This window comes from Vidua macroura, chromosome 1 (genome assembly GCF_024509145.1).
Source record: "Vidua macroura isolate BioBank_ID:100142 chromosome 1, ASM2450914v1, whole genome shotgun sequence".
In the NCBI taxonomy this organism is placed as follows: domain Eukaryota; kingdom Metazoa; phylum Chordata; class Aves; order Passeriformes; family Viduidae; genus Vidua; species Vidua macroura.
In genome coordinates, this window is record NC_071571.1 from 2,609,556 (window position 1) to 2,631,881 (window position 22,326).

General features: G+C 43.7%; 1 protein-coding gene across 1 annotated transcript in view; it reads left to right on the forward strand.

The window, feature by feature from the left end:
• The window catches only part of OBSCN (obscurin, cytoskeletal calmodulin and titin-interacting RhoGEF), a 168,714-nt gene that overhangs the window by 43,253 nt on the left and 103,135 nt on the right, over positions 1-22,326 (forward strand). Inside the window, exons 26-41 of the mRNA XM_053972858.1 lie at positions 490-756; positions 2,307-2,573; positions 3,655-3,921; positions 4,835-5,104; positions 5,740-6,006; positions 6,738-7,004; positions 8,556-8,828; positions 12,804-13,070; positions 13,978-14,244; positions 14,854-15,117; positions 15,643-15,909; positions 16,267-16,530; positions 17,465-17,731; positions 18,784-19,050; positions 20,283-20,546; positions 21,422-21,688. Of these exons, the coding sequence (XP_053828833.1) occupies positions 490-756; positions 2,307-2,573; positions 3,655-3,921; positions 4,835-5,104; positions 5,740-6,006; positions 6,738-7,004; positions 8,556-8,828; positions 12,804-13,070; positions 13,978-14,244; positions 14,854-15,117; positions 15,643-15,909; positions 16,267-16,530; positions 17,465-17,731; positions 18,784-19,050; positions 20,283-20,546; positions 21,422-21,688 (4,272 nt within the window). The remainder of the gene's footprint in view (positions 1-489; positions 757-2,306; positions 2,574-3,654; positions 3,922-4,834; positions 5,105-5,739; positions 6,007-6,737; positions 7,005-8,555; positions 8,829-12,803; positions 13,071-13,977; positions 14,245-14,853; positions 15,118-15,642; positions 15,910-16,266; positions 16,531-17,464; positions 17,732-18,783; positions 19,051-20,282; positions 20,547-21,421; positions 21,689-22,326) is intronic.

The following is a 22,326-nucleotide window of genomic DNA, read 5'->3' on the forward strand; positions in this document are numbered from 1 at the left end:
AAAACAGATGAAATTTGCCAGGAGAGTTTATTTTGTCCCATTTCTGAAATAGACAAGTTTGATAGCTCATTTACTTAATTCATTTTGTCGTTGACTTGATGTAGGACAAAGCCTCAAGGCTTTTTATCTTCTGCTGTCACCATGGTAAATCTCTCCAATCACATCCCGAAGTCCTTGGTTTGTCTTTCATTTGCTCTTACTTGAATGAAAACCTCAATTAGAGAGCAATTCAGCAAGCACTGAGCCAGAAGTGGAACATTAATTTGGTGGTTAATATACAGTATTATCTTACAGAAATAAGCTTTCCTTATAGATCATCGTGCTGTTGGAGCTTCAAAGCACATGGGCTTGGTCAGAGACACTTGTAGCAGGACCTGAGCAGTTCACAAAACAGAAAGTCATATATGAAATTAATGGGCATGAAATACAGATTAAAACCTTCCTCTTCTTTAGATTGACCCATTCTTCTTCCCCACCCCTGCTTGGCAGATTACCACATCCAGATCACCAGGAAGCTGGAGGACAAGACCGTCCTGGAGCGACACTCGGTCATCCTGTCCTGTGACTTCAGGCCTTCCCCAAAGCACGTGAAGTGGTTCAAGGGCCAAGTGCTCATTGAGCCCTCAGAGAAGTACAAAATCAAGCGGGACCAGTACTCAGCAGAGCTCAAGATCATGAAGGTAAAGCCCGAGGATGCCGGCGTGTACAAGTGCAAGGCTGGGATCGCTGAGACCGAAGCCACGCTGAGCGTTGAAGGTACGAGAGGTTTGCAGCAGCAGGGCTGGCCTGGTGCTGGTCTTTATGATTCTCTGTTTTACTCAAGGCTCTTCCTCCTGAGGAGAGGTAGATTCCCACAGTTATCTTCTAATTTTATATAAATGCAGTGCCACGAGCAAACTGCTGATTCCACAGTCCTGAAATCCATCTCTTGCTGTGAAGTTGGTAATGTGTGTGGGAGGGCACCAAGTGGGTAAAGCACAAACTAACATTTGTCAAGGCACGTTACTGTGCATTTCACACAAGGAATAAACCTCTGGTGCTTTTAACTAAAAATATCCTTTATGCCAAACTGCTACAGGCCTCTGATTCTGGTGATCTTGGCTGTGGTTTTCATTTCCTGACCGCTGTGTCAGCTTGTCTATCTGCTGTTGTTATACATTTGTATTGTTATACATTTGTCTACCTGCTATAAATATATTTTATAGCTACTATTATATATCTGAGTTATTATTATTCATTGTGATATTCTAGCCCATCTGGGCATGGAACTGTTTTTAGCCAGTTCTTCCCTTCAGGTGACACTGCAAGAAAAGATGTTCACTGTGTCACTTCCAGAAAGACTTGGAGCTGAGCTTCAGAATCATTTCCAAAAGTCCAAGGAGCAGCTCTTGGTAGCAGTTTGGCTTTGCAGAGGTTCTTCATTGAGTGTGTTGTCAGACACTGAAATTAAATACTCAGGGCAGTGGTGATGTCAGCATCTCTGGAGGGACTGAAAAGTTTTGGGGATGTGGTTTCATGGTGACCTTGGCAGTGCTGGGGGAATGGTTGGACTCAGTCTTAGAGGTCTTTTCCAACCTAAATGATTCTGTGACTCCATTCTATCCAAACAAGTATGTATATTAAAAAAAACAAAACAAAACAAAACAAAAAAAAAAAAAAAAAAAAAAAAAACAAAACCAAAAAAAAAACAAAACAAAAAAAAACCAAAAAAACCCCTATTAGTCCCAAACCCTCTTCTAAGTTATCTCATCCTTGAAAACAACATTCCATGAGCAGAGAAGCTGCAAGGAGAATTCTTCACCCAAGGACTGGGAAAGAAAAGAATCAAAACCCTCTTGCTCCCTAAACCTGAGCAACTTGCTTAATCTCTTTGTACTTTGCCTTTGTGGCCAAAATCATTGTCTTCATCTCATCCTCTGTGTCACAGATTCCCTGGAAATGAGGGACAATTTTAGTTAAAATGTGCTTGTGTGTGCAGAGACAAGCACATAGGGATTGGAGCGCTGTGGGATGCTTAGGGTCACTGAAACATCATTTTGGAAAAAAATTACTTATTTTTAAATAAAACATAAACAAAACCTCCAAATTTATTTATATATAAAAAGGGAACTGAGGGTTCTAGACAATTTTAATTAGTCTTTTTAATAGAATTTTTTTTCTGTTGGAGCAAGTGCAGAACCAAGTGAGCGAAACGTGGTGACCAAAGGTGTGCAGGAGACCAGAACAAATCATCTAATAAACTCCATGAAATTGTTTGTGATAACAACTGATTTATGATGATGGTGGTGCCTCTTGGTTTCCCTCAGCCCGCAACGTGGAGGTCCTGAAGCACCTGCAGGACGTGGAGATTGAGGAGGACAGTTCTGCTGTGTTCTCCTGCGAGCTGTCCCACGACGACGAGGACGTGGAGTGGTTCCTCAACGGCACCCTCCTCTACACCAACAACTTCAACGACATCAAGAGCGTTGGCAAGTGCTACACGCTGACCATGAAGCAGGTGAAGCCTGAGGATGCTGGCACGGTGACAATGAAGTCAGACAAGGTGTCAGAGACCGTGCGGCTGAAGGTGATAGGTGGGTCCAGATCGCGCTCCTGAATGAAAATGAGAGATGCAAACGAGCCGTTATTTACCAAATCCATGGGGATTTGCTAAGCAGGATCAAATCCTCCTTAATAGATAAAAAACGTTGAGCTATTAAATATGGGCCATGAGGATGGTGAAGTGTGAGGAGGGGAAGCCTTGAGAGGAGCAGCTGAGGTCACTTGGTTTGGTCAGCTGGAGAAGAGAAGATTGAGGGGAGACCTTGCTGTGGGCTTCAACATCTGCACGTGAGGGGAAGTGGAAGGGCAGGTACTGATCTCTTCACTCTGGTGACCAGTGACAGGACTTGAGGAGACAGCTGGGCCTGAGTCAGGTTTAGGTTGGAATTCAGGAAAAGGTTCTTCCCCCAGAGGGTGGTGGGCACTGGACGGGCTCCTCAGGGTATGATCGTGGTCCCAAGGCTGCCAAAGCTCCAGGAGTGTTTGGACAATGCTCTTGGGGACAGCGTGGGGTTGTTGGGATGTCTGTGCAGGGACAGGTGTTGGACTGAATGATTGTTGTGAGTCCCTTCCAACTCAGGATATTCTGTAATTCTATGGTTTTTAATACATCAGTTCTGGAGCTGGATTCAATCAGCCATGAGAAATCAGTTTCCTGTTGTCCTTCATATGTCCGAAAGCTCAGTCACACAACTGAGTTTTTGTGGTTTAACACGTTCTTGGGCACCCTCAGCAAGAGTGCAGGTGACTACCAGCTGAGTGGGGCAGGTGACTTGCCTGAGGGTTGAGGTGCCATCCAGAGGGACATGGAAACGCTCAAGAAGTGAGACCATGTGAACCTCTTGGGGTCCAGCAAGGCCAGTGTGAGGTGCTGCACCTGGGGCAGGGCAGCCCCTCGTGTCAACACAATCTTGGGATGAAGGGATTTGGAGCAGGATGAAGGATGGAGAGCAGGATGAAGGAATTGGGGGTGCTGGAGGGTGACACTGGTTTAGATTCTGCACTGGTATCAGCAATGTTGCCAAGGGTTTATTAATGTCTCTAAATATTTGATAGCAACTGAAAGTGTCCCAAAAATCCTGGTTGTTCTTTGTTTTGCCTCTTGACCTTCAGAGAAACCTGCTGTCTTCATGAAGTCCTTGGATGATGTTTTCGGTGAGGAGCGAGGTGTGATCAAACTGGAATGCGAAGTCTCCAAAGAGAAGGTCAAACCTGTTTGGAAAAAGGACGGTGTGAAGATCACTTCTAGCAAGAAGTATGAGGAGATACAGTCTGGGAAGACCCTGTGCCTCCTTATCCATGACCTTGAAAAGGCAGATGCGGGGTTATACACCTGTGACATCGGCACTGATGTTGCCAAATCAAAGGTCAGCGTTCAGGGTAAGTGCTGTAGACAGTGGCCTCTCAAGGCGTGTTAAAAATATGGGTGGGCTTGGTCTCTTGGGCTCTCACCTGTTCCTGAACAAATCTCACATAATACTGTGATGTCTGAAGAATCCCTGTTACTTTTGGTGAAAATATATCTGGGGTTTTTAAGTGAAAATCATGTGTCAGGAATGTAGCGACAATATCTTCTTCCTGAACATTCCTAAAGTGCATAAATCCTGCCAGAAAAGCAAAAATCTCTCTCTCAAAAAAAAAAAAATCCCAACTAACAACAAAAAAATTCCCCAAGCAGCCTGTTTCATATTTTGAGCTATTGACTCGGAGTCCATTGTACAAACATGAAAACAGCACAACAATATTCCTGTTGAGGAACCCAACTGTTCAGCCTGTCCTCTAATCCTTGTGTCAGCCTGAAGGACAAAGAATTGTTCATGGCTTCCAAACTCATAATGTTGATGAGAAAAATTTTGAATTTGCCTGGTTTGAACATCAGGTGTAACAAGTAAAAAAACTCAAATGTCCCATTTCTCCTATCAGCATGGAGGAGAAATATGATGTTTGAGTTTCAACTCAAACATCCCATTTCTCCTATCACCCATTGTCCCAGAGGCTTCTTTTCTGACAGCTTTTCTCTTTAACCCATTAAATCTTGAGTCTTCCTCACTGAGCTGTTTTTCATTCAGTCCTTCCTGAGCACAGCCCGAGACTCACATTTCTCTTTTTGTACAACTTTGAGGTGATTCTGAGCCTGAAAAATCCTTCCCATATCGCAGCCATCTGTGAGGCATACAGTGGTGTCCTGCCAATCTAGCAGATTTAACTCTTATGAGTTAAAAAAGCCATTGCTGTACTCATATCTATCATAAAAGCATTTTTAACTTGTATCAATGCAATTTTTGTTCTCCAGAACTGAACATTGGCATCACCAAAAGGCTCAAGAACACTGAAATCCAGGAGGGAGAAGATTGCACATTTGAGTGCATTTTGTCCCATGAAAGCATTGACGACTTCAACTGGACGCTGAATGGGAGAAAAGTGGAAAGTGGGGGGAGATTTAAAGCCTCCAACGCGGGTCGGAAATACACACTGAGCATCAAAAATGTGATTGCTGATGACACTGGGGAAGTCATCTTCACTGCCCGTGGTCTCACCTCCAAGGCTTCCCTGGTTGTGAAAGGTAACGGGCTCAGGAAAGTCCTGGGTGTGTTTTCATAAGGTTTGTCAGCAAACACTTGTTATGTTCTGAGTCAACAGCAGCTTTCCCTGCGAGCCTTGAAGAGCTGAGATTTTTTTTCTTAAAACCAAGTGAAATGCTGAAACTTTTAATAGATATTTGAGAACTGACTACACTAATTGGTGTGTACAGATAGTTACAGCCCAGACTGTGCATCAGAGACAATCACCCAAGGCTCACGGGTGATCAGTGGAGAGAAGAAATTAGTAATTTTCAGATATAGTTCACAATCTGCAGTTAGTCCTTTTCCATAGAATCAGGAAATCCCAGAATAGTTTGGGTTGGAAGGAACTTTCCATCATCTTGTTCCAACCTTGCACAGGATTCCCAGAGCAGCTGTGGCTGCTCCAGGATCCCTGGAAGTGTCCAAGGCCAGGTTGGACAGGGCTTGGAGCAGCCTGGGATAGTGGAAGGCGTCCCTGCCCATGGCAGGGGGTAGCACTGGATGATCTTTGAGATCCCTTCCAATCCAAACCATTCTGGGATTCTATGATTTGAATTGCAAAAAAAACCCAACCATATAGAGATGATTTTCATTCAAAGATCCTTTTTTTTTTTTTTTTTTTAAATCTCCGCAGAAAAACCTACTGAGGTTACAAAACAGCTGGAGGATAAAACATCACCAGCAGGGCAAGACATCAGCCTGAGCTGTGAGTTGTCCAAAGCTGATGTGAGCATCAGGTGGTACAAGGATGGCAAAGCAATCCGGAAAAGCCAGAAATACGACCTGCAGCAAGAGGGGACACGGGCCACTCTCATCATCCGTGACTCCACGCTCAAGGACAGTGGGGAATACACCTGTGAGACAGAGACCTCCAAAACAACAGCCAGGATCACAGTGCAAGGTCAGCTGAAGGGTGCAGAGGAGCTGGCAGGTTCAGAGGTTGGGTGTAAATATCTACAACCATGGGAGGTTTCTTCTCCTCCATCTCCCTGGGCAGGATCAATTTCTAGTTTAAAAAAAAAAACAAAACATCCTTGATTAAAAGCTTAAAAAAAATTAGATATGAAAAAGCACCTTTTGGATGCTGAACAATCTTATGGACTCTGTAACAAGCCAATCAAAACTGGCAATTTCAATTACTCTATTTTGAATATGAGTGATGAAAGCTGTCTGCGAGAGGAGACCTCACCACGGCATTAAACTTCCCTGGAAATATTTCACCTGCTATGCCCTGTGACAGGAGGGGGACCTGGTGATCTTAGAATCATCCCACCTGATGGGATATGAGGAAATGGTCTCAAGTTTTAGATTGGATGTAAGAAGAAATTTCTTTATGGCAAGGGTGGTCAGGCATTGGAAGAGGATGCCCAGGGAAGTGGTGGAGTCACAGCCAGAGGGGGGATTTAAAAGATGTGTAGATGTGGTTATTTGGAATATGGTTTAATTAAGTTAATAGTTGGACTTGGTGATCTTAAGGTCTTTCCATCCTAAATGATTATATGATTATTTTTTTGATGAGTCTATGAGTTGGAGCAGAGAGGATTCCAGATGATTCTGGATGCTCAGGATTAGTTTGAGTGACAAATCTGTTTCTATCCTTATTTTTTTTTTATTTTTTTTATTTCCTTCCAGAAAAACCTAATTATTTTGTCAAGGAACTCTCAGACCTGAAAGTGGACGAAAGTGGAACTGCAGTTTTTGTGTGCCAGAGCGAGAGAGCTGCATCCTCAGTGGTCTGGAGGAAAGGCATCGCTGAGCTCAGGGCTGGCAGGAAATACGAGATCACGCAGAAAGGACAAGTCCTCCAGCTGACCATAAAGAACCTGGAGAAAAGTGACAGTGACACCTACAGTTGTGACATTGGGGATGCCCAGTCCAGAGCCAAGCTAACTGTGCAAGGTATGGATGAGAGGAATGTGATTTGCACCCATTTTCTGCCGTGGGAAACATGCACAGGCAGAGCTGTATCTCAGCAGGGCAGCAGAGCTGCTGATTTCTGGTTCTGTCTCTCTCGTGATGGCAGGAACACGTGGCCAAAAATACAGGAATGTAGAGCTGGACATGCAGAGCAGTTTGGAGCAATTACATCTGGAGTATTTTGGGTGTGATTTAACCCCCCCCCCCCCCAAAAGCTCATGTGAGGGGAGAGATTGGTGCTCCTGTGTGAACATAAAATGGATGTGTTGCACAGTGCCTGATGTTGGATGAGGGAAAATTATCTTGCCTTCAGGCTTTTCTCCAAACCCCTTAATTCTTCTTCCCAGGAAGGTGGTAGAGAAATAGAATGGTCAATAGAATCATGGAATGTGTTGGGTTGGAAGGAACCTTAAAGATCATCCAGTCCCACCCCCTGCCAGGGGCAGGGACACCTTCCACTGTCCCAGGCTGCTCCAAGCCCCATCCAACCTGGCCTTGGACACTTCCAGGGATGCAGGAGCAGCCACAGCTTCCCAGGGCCTCCCCATCCTTAGAGGGAAGAATTCTGTCCCAGTGTCCCATCTAACCCTGCCTCTGGAGAAATGAGTCCAGAATAGGCAGATGGAAGTGCAGCAGCAGCATCCACTTGCTAACTATTGTAGGTTTTAAAGACAATGGGGTAAAGTCAGACTCCTCCTCTGATCATCTGGAACAGCATCCTCAAGAAGCAAAGAAATGTGTTTAATTCCCATCGTCACCTCAGGCTCTGAGCCATCTCAATTCACTCTGAGGTTTTTAACACCAACTTTTCTGAATGGAAAACCCACGAGCATCAAAGTAAAACATCCCTGTGCTGGTTTCATAAGTAGGAGGAACATCAGAGATATTTTTGTATGCAGTGCTAACCTTATTTTATATATATTTATAGTGAGGTTTATCTTAGTGTGTGTGTTTATATTTTTATATTTATTTTTAGTTAGGGATGTATCTATCTATACAGAGAGGTTTTCAGGACAGATGTTTTGGGGTTTTTTTACCAATCCACAGTCAGACATTTTCTCCATTTCCCACTGTGTTTGGGGTTGGGCTGAACTCAAAGAAGATGAGGGATCAGTGGTCCTATCCCATAGAAAGGGAATTATTTTGCTGTAGAAAATCAAGCAGGTTGTCAAGGGAGAGATCATGGTGATGTTTAGAGCTCAGTAATGCTGTCAGAGACTCGTCCTTCCAACTTTTCCAGGGATTTCATTAGGAGAAAATTTACAGCCCTGGATTTGCATTGTACTGGCTACTTGTTGTGCTTTATGTTTTAAAGCTGTCTTTGCCCTATTTTGGTGTGTGTCCTGTATATATTATCTTCCTGTGAGTGGGGTTTTGTGGTCAATATCGGGGGAATTCTGTTTCAATCTTCTCTGCCATGAACTTATTTCTTACTTTAAATGCCCACGGGGGAAACCTTGGGAGTTTTTCCACGTCGATTTTCACGCCAGAAACTGAAGATGCCAGTAATTGATGTATTTATGTTCCTTTCAGGCCAGAAAGTGCTAATAACGGAAGACCTGGAGGATGTCACTGTGTTAGAAGGAGAATCTGCCATGTTCAAGTGCAGAATCTCTCCCGTAGACTATAGCAGAGTGCAGTGGTTTTTGGATAAAACCCCACTCCATACCAATGAACTTAATGAGATCCAGTCCCAGCCTGGTGGATATCACCTGCTAACGCTGAAAAAGCTCTCACTGAAGGACTCGGGGGTCATTACATTTGAAGCTGGTGATAAGAAAACATCTGCCAGTTTGGTTGTTAAAGGTAAATCCATCATCACGACTGCAGGAGAGGAAATGATGAGTAGAAATAAGTGGGGTTAATGTGGGTAGGTGGAGAAAAAAAAGGAGCAAAAATGCTACAAATTTAGCGCCATCATTGTATATCTATAGATGTTCAAGAATAACATTGATTATATATTGAAATTATGGCTGGAGAATGAACTCTTTGCAATCCTGGACAACTCTTGGAGTTTTATTTGATTTAGATGGGAATTTTATAATGCAGTGGTGGTACAGTGGATGCCTTGTTCAGTTTTCCTCAAGCTGATAAGGTGATGATTCATGAGGAGAAATTAATTAATTCAACGGAAAAAAAAAAAGGGCAACCAGTAAGTTTTAAACTCAGTTTTTATTGTTTGAAAGGCAACATTGCATGTGTTCTCTGCTAGTCATTGTTGACAATGGATTGTTTTCTCTGGAGGAGTTAAACTGAGGTAAAACTGCAGTGTTTGGTAACAAAGGCACAAAATAAATGGCAGACAGCCCAAGAATGTGGGATTGGAGAGATGTTTCCTTACTGGAAATATAAATACTTCTCATAGCCCAGAGATGTAAAACACACAGTCTCCACTGTGTCAGATCATAATCTATTTTTTTTTCAGAATAACCACATTTATTTTGAAGAACTTTTCTTTTTAGAAAACTTTTCTTTTTAGAAAAGTTGAAAATTTGCCTGAATTTTAATAAGCTGCAGAAACACAAATGGATTTATTTTTCTTGAGGGGAAAATGAAAGGTTCTATTTGCAAAAGGCTAATATTTATGTTCTTCAGCAGGAATCTTTTCTTCTCAGTTTCTCCCAGACATAATTTAACAGTTAAACAACACTTTAGAGCATCACTGGTGTCTTCCTGAGGGCTTTATAGTTACAAACAGCAAATTATTTGTTACTAACCCTGACCTATAGTTTCCAAATAAGCAATCCTGGATCCAAATCTCACAGATTACCTGTGATCTGAGAATCCACACATCTTCTGAACCATGTCAGATGGTTTTTTTATATGAATCTGGAGAAGCCCTGTGTCTTCACAAAAGAGCTGGTTGATGCTGAAGTCACCGAGGGAGAGGATGTGAGCCTTCAGTGTGAAACCTCCAGTTCAGACAGCCCTGAGGAGTGGTGCAAAGATAGGAAGAGCCTTAGGAATTCTTCCAAATATAACATCAGGCAGTCAGGGTTTGAAGCCAAGCTTGTCATTCACAGGGCAGAAGGAAGAGACAGTGACAGATGTGAGTGTGAGGCTGGAGCAGCCCAAAGTGGTGCAGGTATTACTGTCAAGGCTAAGAACCTAGCACCAAGCCCAGAGTAATTAACTGGAATTAAAAACATGAAACTGCACTGAAAAGGAACCTTGTGGTGTGCACTGAGGTGTTCTCATCAAGTCATCTGGAAGAGCTGCCAGAGAGGTGATAGAATGTGAAACAGGAGAGTCCTTCATCTGACCTGGCTCTAGCTCTGAGAAACTTTAGTGCCTCAGAGAATCATGGAATTCTAGAATACTTTGTGTTGGAAGGTGCATTAAAGAACATCTCATCCCAAACTCCAAAAAGAGAGCAGCAGGAGAACACCCCAGGCTAAGAGATAATCCACAGAAAGGATGGATCACCTCCTGGAGCTGCCTCCAGTGATGGCTCTCCCCAAGGAGGGGACTCACAGCCCCACATTTGTCTGTGCAATTGCTTTAGGCAGACAGATTTATTCAGAGCAATGCACCCAAAGAGAATCACTGGGCAGGAGGAGCTCTCCTGCTTGATAGGAGATAGGGAGATGGTTTAAAGTAAAAGTGGGTTAATTTAATTACATGTAAGGAAGAAGTTTTTTGCAGTGAGGGTGGTAAAGCACTGCAGGAGTTTGCCCAGAGAGGTCAAGATCAGCTTGGATGGGGTTCTGAGCTGCCTGGTCTGGTTGAAGATGTCTGGGGTCATGGCAAGGGGTTGGACTAGTTGAGTTTTAAAGGGCCCAAAGGGTTCTGTGATTCCATGATCTAAAGGACTGCTATCTGAGCTGAGGCAAAAGTTCTCTTAAGTGAGTCTTCCAGCTCTGAGTTTGGTATGGGTTGGGTCTCATCTGGGTCAGAACCAGGCTCACCAAATATCACCCCTGCCTGTCCTGAGTCACTGTCCCAGCCCCAGGCTGAGGAGGAGCTCTGTGTCTGTGAATTAAATCACTCCCCTGGGCAGGTTTGAGCAGGTACAGGGGGGGATTTTTGTCGCACTACGACACGAAATACCTCACGCACTCACACCAAGATCAAAAGAGCAAAAGGAAGTAACTTTCATTTCTGACCTCACAATATATAGAATTCCAAAAGTGGCAGTGGATTGGAGGATGGAATTGCCATTCTCCAACCACACTGGTCAAATCAACAGTCCATCAATTCTCTCCTCCCACAAAGAAGAACACAAAAAATCGTTATTTACATGAACAGTGTGTGAGAACTCCAGTAGAAATACGTAAACATCAGAAGGCATAGAAAACTTTTAAAAGAACTTTAAAACTTTTAAAAGAAGAGGGCGACAGATTTTGCAGGCACAGGCTGTGTTTATCCAGACCAGAGGATGTCCTGTGTGCAGCTGCTGTTACACACTTGGGATGGATTAATCAGAAGCTGCATCTGGATTAGGGAAGTCAGCACGAACAAAAAAAGCATTTGGGTTGCTGGAATGGTCAGCCTGAACCCCAGAGCACCAAGCAGGCGGACAAGCTGCTCACAGGATTTTTCTAGAGCACAAAGAACCAACTTGAGGCTGAAAGAGAAGACCTTGATGATGCAATGAAGAAGAGCTGGCTGTTAATGATTCCAATTTTCTGTCTTTCTGTAGCACAAGGATATTTTCCCAATATCCATTACACACAAAACAAAGATCTGTGTTGACTCCAGTAGGACCTGGATGAACAATTTTCTGTTAGAAAAGAACCATGTTTGTAATGTTCCCACAACAGCCCCGTTTTCCCCCTCACAGAGAAGGGTGTGGATGGATGTAGGATTTAAACCACAGATTCAGGTCAAGGAGTCAAGTCATAAGGATGTCTACAAGGAATTTCATTGTTAGGAAACTTTCCTTTATCTGTCACAGTCACATCAGAACAGCAGAATGCAAAAATAGAAATTCAGTAAAAAAAGAGATTCAATACTCATGTAACACTGAGTATCCCAAACTGGAGGGAAATAGGGTGTAGATTTCCAACAGCCACAGGTTTAGTGCATCACAGGTCAGTAGCTGACTTGCATATTCTTAAGACAGCATAATTCAAGAAGAATTTGTTTTTTTTTTTTCTTATCTGAATGTTTCAGTTGAGTTTATTTTCCCCCCAAAAGTGCCTTCCCTGCACTAGCTCACCTTAAAGCCTTGAACCCCAGGCTGTGACAGAGCCTGCAGGGGAATCTCCACAGGGACCCTGCCACGTTCAGCTGTGCTCCCCTCTCTGTGTTTGCTCTGTGCTGGTTTTAAGTCTGTGTTCATGCTGGATGAAAAAATACACTGTAGGGAGTTTTTATGATGAGAAATCAATATTGCTGGTCACAACAGAAAGTGCTTTGCCGTTCCTCTGTGTGCTCTGTGTTGTGTGTGAGTTGACCTCAGTGAAGTTTTATGGTTTTTGTGCTGGTGGTCCAGCCCTGAGCAACCATCAGCAGCACAGTTTGTGTCATTAACTGCAGTGCAGCATCTGCCACTGATGTTAATAATGAAAGCAGTAAGAGCAGCAGCATCTTCAGCAGTGCAGACAGTGGTTAAAAAGAAAATAAGCATCTGGCCTCAGTTGGTTTGGTTTTTTTTTTTTTTTTTCTGCTGTAAAGTGCTGGCAGCCAGATGTGAGATGTCAGGATCTGTTTACTCTTTGGTAATGCTTTTTCATTCCTGCGGTTTTCTGTCTCAAAAACAAAGTCTGATCCTAAAAGAGAAAAGTAATTTCCAACCTCACGTGTTTCTTTTAACACTTGTGTTACTCCTTTTTACAGAAACACCAGTTCTTTTCAAGCAAGAGCTCCAAAATGAAGAAGCCAAAGAAGGGAAGCAGGTCAGGCTGACCTGTGAGCTCAGCAAACCTGGTACCCCGGTGAAGTGGATGAAGGGAGACACTGTTCTCTATGCCAGTGAGAAGTACGAGTTTAAGCAGCATGGGACTGTGGCAGAGCTCATAATTCGAGATGTGAAATCTGTAGATGCTGGGGACTACACCTGCAGTGCTGGGGAACTGAAAACCACTGCTCGGGTCAAAGTGAATGGTGGGTACAATTTGAGACATTGCCACACTTAATTGAGTGCTTAATTATTAAACAAAACTATTAAACAAAAATCACATAGCACTGCATTAGATCTATTACACAAAAATCACATAGCACTTCATTAGATCTATTAAACAAAAATCACATAGCACTTCATGGGTTTTGTGCCATCTTTAATAAGCCACCTTTAATAAGTAAAATTTAAAGGTAATATTGCACCCTTGTAGGCACCTGGATGTATTTCATTCATGTGATCTCATATTCTGTGTCTGGGGTTTTCAATCTGTAACTGTCCACTGGGGGAAAAAAAAAAAATAAGTGCAGAGGAATAATTTTCTCTGTGGTTAGCTCCTGCCCTATCAGCTGCTTTACATGGCTGTGATTAAAACTGGAGCTGGAGGTGGAGACCAGTAGTACTGGAGCATAAGGATGTGATAAATTCAATCCCTGGAAAATTGAAGATGGTCAAGTAATTAATAGACTCCAGACTTTCCAAGACATCTTTTCAGACTCTTAGGTGCCATCTCCACTCTTCACTGCCCTTAAATAAATACACTGCCTTTAGTAGTGTGTGCTGGAGCAGAAAAAGCAGGAGAAATATAGGATATTAATATTACTTCAGGGCCCTGCAGGAGCAGGGAATTCATTAGGTGATGGTGCCCAGAGGAATCTGAAAAGGTCCTTTTTTAAAATAAAAGAAACTTGCCCCACATTTCTAGGGATCCACAGTGAGATGGTAACATCAGAGGGAGAGATTTATTCCTGCTCCCAGGCAGAGTCTCCTTGTGCCACACAGCCAATGGAGGGCCTAGGGCTGCTCTGCTCATTTGGAAGAGCCTGGATTTAAGAGGTGACAGCTCTCATGGGGGGATTTGATTTTGATTTAACCCCTGGCTCTGTGTTCCAGCTGTGCCTGTGCTTTTCAAACAAGCCCTGGAGAACACGGATGTGGAAGAAGGGAAATCCGTCTCCTTGCGCTGCGAACTCACAAAAGCTGATGCCACCGTGGTGTGGAAGAAGGGAGAAGCCACGCTCCAGGCAAGTGCCAAATATGAAATGAAGCAGAAGGGGACAGTGGCAGAGCTGGTGATTCATAATGCAGAGCCAGAAGATGCGGGAAGATACACCTGTGACACTGGAGACCAGCAGACCACAGCCCGAGTCAAAATCCATGGTAGGAATGAGACACCTGCTTGTGACCATTTGTTGTTGTTCTTGCCATGGTCCTGCTAACCCTGGGCACTTTCAGAGGGTGTTCAGGAGAACAAGGATCAACACAAACAAAAGGCAGCTCTGGCTGGGTCCATAATGTTCTTTGTTCTTTGGGATGATAACTTCATGCTAAAATGTATCAATCAAAGGTACCTGATAAAGTCATATCTTTTCTTCCCTGTGAAATATCTCTTATGCTTTGGATAGAGGTGACTGTCCAAGCTCTAAGCCAAGAGGTAAGAAGGGTCTCAGCTGTGCCTTTTATTAAAGAATATTCCATTCTTCTCTCCATTTTCTCAACAAATTTTTACATGTCTGTGACCAATAATTTTGGGTAGCAGAAGTGCAATTATTTTGGTGTTGCAATTATTGGGAAATAATTGTTCTTTTTTTTATTTGGTCCAAAACTCTTGTTGCTACTGTAAATATCAGCAGACTCCTGGAGGTGCAGGTAGGTCAGAGCTTCTTTGCTGCGTGTGCCAAAAGAATTTGAATTTGTGTTGGCTCTAAGTCCTGTGCGAGGTCACCACGTGGTGACGGTGAAGTAAACTGAGAATGCTTCACTCCTCAGCTGTGTCCGTGCTCTTCAAGGAAGAGCTGAAGCCCGTGGAAGCTGTGGAAGGTGGGACAGCCACCCTGCGGTGCCAGCTGGGCACAGAGGCCCCCGTGGAGTGGAGGAAGGGACAAACTCTTCTCCGGGCCAGTACCAAGTACAAGATGAGGCAGGAGGGCACCGTGGCTGAGCTGCTGATCCACGACCTGGAGCCAAAGGATGCTGGAGACTATTCATGTCTAGTGGGGAGCCAAAAAACCACAGCAGCTTTGTCAGTGAATGGTAAAAAGGCAGAAATAACCTGTGAAACGCTGGAATGTTTTTGTCCACCTCTTTCCTCCTCCTCTCTGTACATTCCCTCACAACAACTTCCTTCATGTCCTGCTTCCACTGCTTTCTTCCAACCACTTGCTCGTGTCACTCCTGTCCCCAGTCTCCATTTCATTATACCCCACGTTGGACGTGTGTGTGTTGTCTTGTCTTCTCACCTTCCCTTGAGTGAAGGATGTTGTCCTGCATGTGTGTTTTCCTGAATTAGCACGGAAACATAAGATTCCTTAGGATTTTCTCTTTCAGAGGGTTCATCGTGTGTAATGATGAGAATGAGTTTGAGCTCAGCCAAAATCATGGTTTTGTTGATTCTCACAGAACGATTCAATAGAGAATTTCTTTTCCCATCCACGAAAAAAGGATGTGCTTAAGGGATAAGGGTGTTGGAGTAAGGCTTAGGTAGACGCGTGACAAATCATGACTCGGCCTCTGAGCGGGGTCTGGGGTGGCAACCCCTTTTCATTCTGCATCTCTCAGCCCTGCCAGTCCATTTCAAGCAAGAGCTGAGGAACGAGGAGGCCACGGAGAGCGGGACGGCGACGCTGCAGTGCGAGCTGAGCCGGCCGGGCGGCTCCGTGCAGTGGAGGAAGGACGGGAAGGTGCTGGTCCCAAACGGGAAGTACAAAACACGGCGGGAAGGGCGCTTCGTCGAGCTGGTTATCCAAGACCTAGACCTGACGGATGCTGGGAGCTACACCTGCGTGTGTGGAGAGCAGGAGAGCACAGCTGCTTTGAGAGTGAATGGTAACCCTCTTACCCACGTTTCTCTTTAGACCCCGAACGCAGCAGTTTTGGCAGCATTCCTGGTCAACCAGAGTGTGATTTCTTAGGGTTTTCACATTCTTGGCTCTGTAGTGCCAGAGAGTCGCGCTATTAGCGAATATTCCCTTGTGCTTTTTTTTTTTTGCCTTGAGACAGCACCTGTATGTTGTATATTGTTTAATTTATTTCTCTCTCCTCTAGGAGGTTTTGCCCCCTTTTTCAATGGTACCCACCTAGAAACAGAGCATTTTTGATTTGAGTGTACACACTGCAGCCCAGTAACTCCAGTTCATTTCATTCTGGTGCTGATTCCTTCTCTGTTGGTGTTGCATCCTTCAGCCTTGCCTATCCTCTTCCAAGAAGAGCTGATGAACAAGGAAGCTACAGAGGGGGAGGCAGTCACTTTGCACTGCAAACTGAGCAAATCAGCCCCAGTTGAGTGGAAAAAGGGGAATATGGTGCTCAAGCCGAGTGAAAAGTACAAAATAGAGCAGGAAGGTCCCTTTGTGGAGCTGACAATCCAGGACTTGGATTTGGCAGATGCTGGGAATTACAGCTGTGTGTGTGGAGACCGACAGACTACGGCTGCTCTGGCAGTAAATGGTAAAAAAGAAATTCTCAGCGCATGTTCCAAGTCAACCTAATTCCAAGATCTCTTCCTCTCTTACTTCTGCTTCCTCTGATCCCTGTGTACTTCCAATCCTCCTTTCTGCTGATTAATTTTCCTATCCTTTCTTCCTTCTCTCTTTTTCTCCTTTCACCTGATACCTTCTTGGTGTGCTCCCAAGGTGTTTTAGTCTAAAGACAAGTGGAGAACAGGTTCCCAACTCATCACAACCTCCCTAGTCCAGAATAGCTTCTTGTTTAGACGTTTTCCCATAGGAACTGACCTAGAAGTGGGAATAATATTCATTTTTCATGACTTAGACCATGGCACTTGTTGCTCCTAAGAGGAACAAGTTTTCCTCAATGTATGGCGCTACACAAGGACAATCTTAATAAAAAATAGGCTTTTAATGCTCCTGCTATTCCCAGCTCTTTTTTACCAACTTTGGCTTAATACAAGCAAATATTTTATTTCTGCAAAAATCTGACAGCATGTTTGCAACTGCTCTGCTTTAAGGGACTCTGGTTTATAGAAATTCAGACAGTGCCATGAATCAGGCCCTTCTGTAGAACTCCTGCTTTTCTCAAGGGAAGCAAAATGCTCTGGGCCTCATATTGAAATACAGCCTCCAGTTTTATGTCTTTGATTTTATGCTGTATGAAGTAAAGGGTAGTTGGCTTGTCAAGTAATTTGCAGATAGACTTGAATTTAAAGGAAGTTTTAAAGGGTGAGGACAGAAAAAAAATTAGACTGAATTATCTTTTGAAGGGTTAACCCTTTTGAAAGGTTAGAGGCTGGAGAAAAATTGTGGAGGAGCTAGATCCTGGAGGAGACCAAGAAGGTCTGGTGGCTCCAGGGAGATAAGAGAGGGATTAAGTCATGGATTCAGGCTTTCTCAGAGTTGATGCCATGTCCGTGTTTGCTCTGCAGTCCTGCCTGCTCTTTTCACCAAGGGACTGACAGACAAAGAAGCCACTGAGGGTAAAAGTGTCTCCCTGAGCTGTGAGCTGAACAAGGCTGCTGCTAACGTGGAGTGGAAGAAGGGCTTCAAGACCCTCAAGCCGAGTGACAAATACAAAATGAAGCGGGAAGGTGTCGTGGCCGAGCTTATAATCCAAAATCTAGACACGGCGGATGCTGGGAATTATTCCTGTGTGTGTGGAGACCAGCAGACCATGGCAGTTTTAACAATTCATGGTAAAACAAACAAAACGAGGCACATCTTGAAAGTAGCTACCCTGATTTCTCTGTTCCTTTGGGCAGACCCCTGGTGACATTCCCATCTCCTTCTTCAGCCAGACCTCTATCCACAGCTCACCAATGCCAGTGAAATGCATCCATTGGCATCCGTGCAGCTGGAATTTGTGGCACAAAGAGGGATATCGGTGTCCAAGCTCAGAGTAAAGCAACCAGGATTGCTGCCACTCTTTTAATTGGGGGCCTCCATTTTGCTTTTCCCTTGAAAGGTCCTTTATTAAACTCCCCGTTATGCTCAAGACAAAAACAGGTTGCTTCAACGGGATTATGTCTTAGGGATTTTAAGGTTTCCTAAAATTCCAAAAAGTTAGGTTATTCCATGGAATCTTATGCTCGTACTCCATTCCTGAGACAACAAAGTGCTTTTATGCTTACAGCCCAGTTGTCGTGGAATTCAGTTGGTGTTCTGTGTAAAACAAGCCCAGAACTTCTAAAGGACAATCATTCTCAGGGAGAACTTTGATTTTTACTGAACCTGACATCCTTGAAAGGGTATGTCAGTTCAGGTGAAAATGCTTGTTTTCCCACCATGTATCGAAATGAACAATTTCATTTCAAACTGACACTTAAAATGAAACGCCAGTGTTTCATTTTTCTAAAATGTAAAATGTCTCCTTGTTTGCTTAAGTATGTGGAAACAGCAAACATCCCCCCCATTGTGGATTAAAATGTCATAAAAGAAAACCATTTTCTTTCCAGAAATTTCAAATTGGTGTTTGTTCTTTTTGATTGAAATTTCACAGGGGAAAAAAAAATGGTGTTTTGACCTCTATTTGTATTGATTTGTGACTAAGTATGTGTAAAATACCTCAATGGATTACTGCAATCATTAAATCCTCTCCTGGTGATGACATTTCTTTCCCAACGCTGATTCCTGGAGACCCATGAGAATCTCTATTCTTGTGTTGATAAATCAGAGGGAAAAGGAAGCTTAAACATAATTTTAACTCTTTGGAGTGCTACATCTCACTGCTGATATTGCTGTCCTTCAGCTTTGCCTGCATTTTTCAAGGAAGGGTTGAAGAACAGGGAAGCCACAGACGGTGCAACAGCCACTCTGCACTGCGAGCTGAGCAAGGTGGGCGTCCCGGTGGAGTGGAAAAAAGGGGACAAGGCACTCAAGCCAAGTGAAAAGTACAGGATGAGACAGGAAGATACAGCTGCAGAGCTGCTGATCCGAGATCTGGAGGTGGAAGACACAGGAGAATACACCTGTGTGTGTGGAGATCAGAAGACCTCGGCTGTCTTGACAGTCCACGGTAAAAAAGCCGTTCTCCGTTGGGATAGCAGTACCTCAAGGACATCCCTTTTCTCTCTCTCCCTCCCACTTGCTTTGGTGTTTTGATTTCTGCAGCATTTTCCTGGTTTGCTGGTGCTGTTTCATCCCATCTCCCCACTGTGTGTCAGTTTGAAACTGATGGCTTTGTATCAGAGTAAAGAAAAGCTGTGAGAATTTCTCATCTCAGGGAGCAAGAGTGAGCAGACCTCCAGCAGAAGATTGTTCTCAGGGGGCTTCTCATTGTGTCTCCCTGACATCAGTGGATTTTCATGCTTAACCTGAAGGAAGGTTCTTTAAATCTGCTGAGCTCAGTCAGTGAGAGGTTTTTCCATTCAGGAATGAGTGACTACCCTCCTCTTCTGCAGGATTGTGGTATATTCTGCTGAGGAAATGGTACTTATATAAACCCCCTCAGCATTATTCTGCAGGTCCTGACTTAGGGAATAATGGGGGAAATTTTGTTCCTGGCTCTGCCATTACATGAATGGTGATGAGCTCTGCTTGCCCCTCCAGAAGGAGCAGTTCATGAACAGCTCCCATAGATGGAAGAACAGCTTTTATTTAAAATAAAAAGCTGCCGAGGGCAAGGGAAAAATGAGGAGGCAAAACTATTCTCCCAGATTTTCTGCACACTTTTGTTTCATCTTCTTTCTCCCAGCTGGAGGAATTTATGTTCCTCCCCTCTTCTGACCTATCATTTTCATCCCTATGCAAGTCGCTTCCATTTTATTTTAGCGGCACATCATAAGACAACTTGTTGAAGGCTGCTAAAAACCGCTGTAATCCTGGTATTATGTTCTTGGAAATCTTGGGTTAAAGGTGCACCTGAAGCTATATTACCAGGGCTTTTTCCTGAACCAGAAATATAAATTATGATGTTAGGAAAGGCAGGGATCTCCAGCAGTGCTGTCACCCTGGCTGATGACTTTTAATCGAAATTCAGGTAAATCAAGATAATTTCAGAGTGAAATAGGTAGAGAGGAGTATTGGAATCAGCTGTGAAGTGGTGAATATGAACAAGTTAATGTTAGAAGCAGGTCATGGTGGAAATTATCCCAGTGGGATCCTGCAGTAGTTTTCTGTTAGAGGCAGATTTCCAGACTGATTTGTTTTCCTGTAATGGTGAACGACTGGCCACAGGCCCCAGCCCTGAGTTCCCCAAGGTGTGGTTAATGGTTTTGATGTCCTCTCTGTTTATGTTGCACCCCATAGCTCTGCCTGCACTGTTCAAAAGAGATCTTGTCAATGTGGAAGGCACAGAAAACAGGACGGCTGTTCTGCAGTGTGAGCTGAGCAAACCCGCCCCGGTGGAGTGGAGGAGGGGGCAGGAGGTGCTCACACCTAGTGAAAAATACAAAATGAGGCTGAAGGACACCACTGCTGAGCTGACAATCCACAGCCTGGAGGAAGGAGATGCAGGAGATTACACCTGTGTGTGTGGAGACAAGACAAGCACAGCTTCCCTGACAGTGCATGGTAAAATATCTGGGTTAATAGGAATTTTCTGCATTGTCATCTGTGATCCTCCTGTGAGATCACAATCTGCTCTTGATCCCTTCTGTTATTTTAAGATGTTGTGGCAGCTGTTCCAACCACTGGGAATATCTCCCACTGAAAGCCCTTCCTTTGGGACTGATAAACAGCATCACAGATTCTTTTCAGCCCCTGTTCTTTCCTGTTGATGGAAGCTGGAAGTGGATAATGAAAAGCTTGGTGAAGTCAGAAGTAGCATTTTGGAGCATTTTTACTCACTAATTTCTTTAGGGTTTATCACTGAGATTTCACTTGATTTTCTTGGATGAAATTGAAAAGTGATGAAATTTTAATTTTAAACAACATGGTGCTCATTTTAATTCTTAATCTGGTTTTGAGAAAGAGCTGTGCATAGTTCCTTGAAATCTTGGGATCATCTTTCTGTTGTTATATCTTAAAATGCTTTTAAAACATACCTCCCAGTACTGATATTTTAGTTTTATAGATTTCCAAATCAGTGAGAGCTCAGGGGCTGAGACTGGTGTGGCTCTCCATGACATGCCATGTCTCGTATCATTTAAAAAACCCTCTGATTTATGAATAAGGTGTTTTCCAGCTGTCCAAACTCACTCTTTTATGGTTCTCAGAGTTGTTATAAATCAACACTGATTTCCAAGTCATTGTGAGATGCTGAGTTCTGTGAATTCTGTGAATGTGGTGTCTTGCAAGGCACAAGTCAGGGATGCCCCCCTGAAATCATTCTTTGCTCTCAAGTTCTGTGCATTCTAAACCATTTCGCAGCGCTTTAATTCAGTGGAGCAGTCAAGGCACGGTGTTTGCTCAATTTTAAAGTGCTCTCTTTCACCTGTGATCTTCAGCCCTCCCTCCTCACTTTAAGAAAGAGCTGAAAAACGTGGAAGGCACAGAAAACGGCGCGGCCACTTTCTGCTGTGAGCTGAGCAAAGCTGGAGCTGCCGTGGCGTGGAGGAAAGGAGACAAAACCCTGGGGACAAGTGACAAGTTCACCATGAGCTGCCAGGGCACGGTGGCTGAGCTGGTGATCCATGATTTAGTCCTGGCAGATGCTGGAGATTACACGTGCTCTTGTGGAGAGCAGGAAACCACGGCTGCGCTCAAAGTGAATGGTAAAAATTAAAAAAAAAAAAGGAAATAGATAATAAGTTAGAGATGGCTTTCAAACATTTTTTTTTTTAAGAGCGTAGGAGTGTCAGCTTTGAAAGTGCAGCTCTGTTTCTGGTGAGTTTGGGAATAAATTCCTGGATGCTTTGGTCAGTGTCAGGCACAGGTTGGAGGTTCGTGGCAAAAATTGCAGATATTCATCCTGGTGCTAACTCATTTTTTTGATCCTTATGGTCAGCAGTAGGTGCTGAGAAGTGGAAAATCACATTAATGTGATGTTGGTTGTAAAGATGTTGCAATCATAAAGTTGAGAAAATTTTTTGATGAGATGTTTTTGAGAGAGTTATCAGTGTTTCAGTATAATTTGATGGTCAAGCACTGCTAGACCACTGTATGAGGTGAAACTAAAGAATAATTTGGGTTGGAAAGGACCTTTTAAAGGTCCCTCATGGAAAAGTGAAACCAATGCCTCTGATATAGGTTAATTTATGAACTTTTTTAGTAACAATTTGTGTTTCCATAGAATTTAGATGCTTTGGTTAGGCTTTATTTTCCATTCTAGCAGGCAATATCCCAGGTAGGTCTCAGTCATGCAGGTTTGAATTGAGGCTGATGGGGTTCTTCACTTCACACCATGGACTTC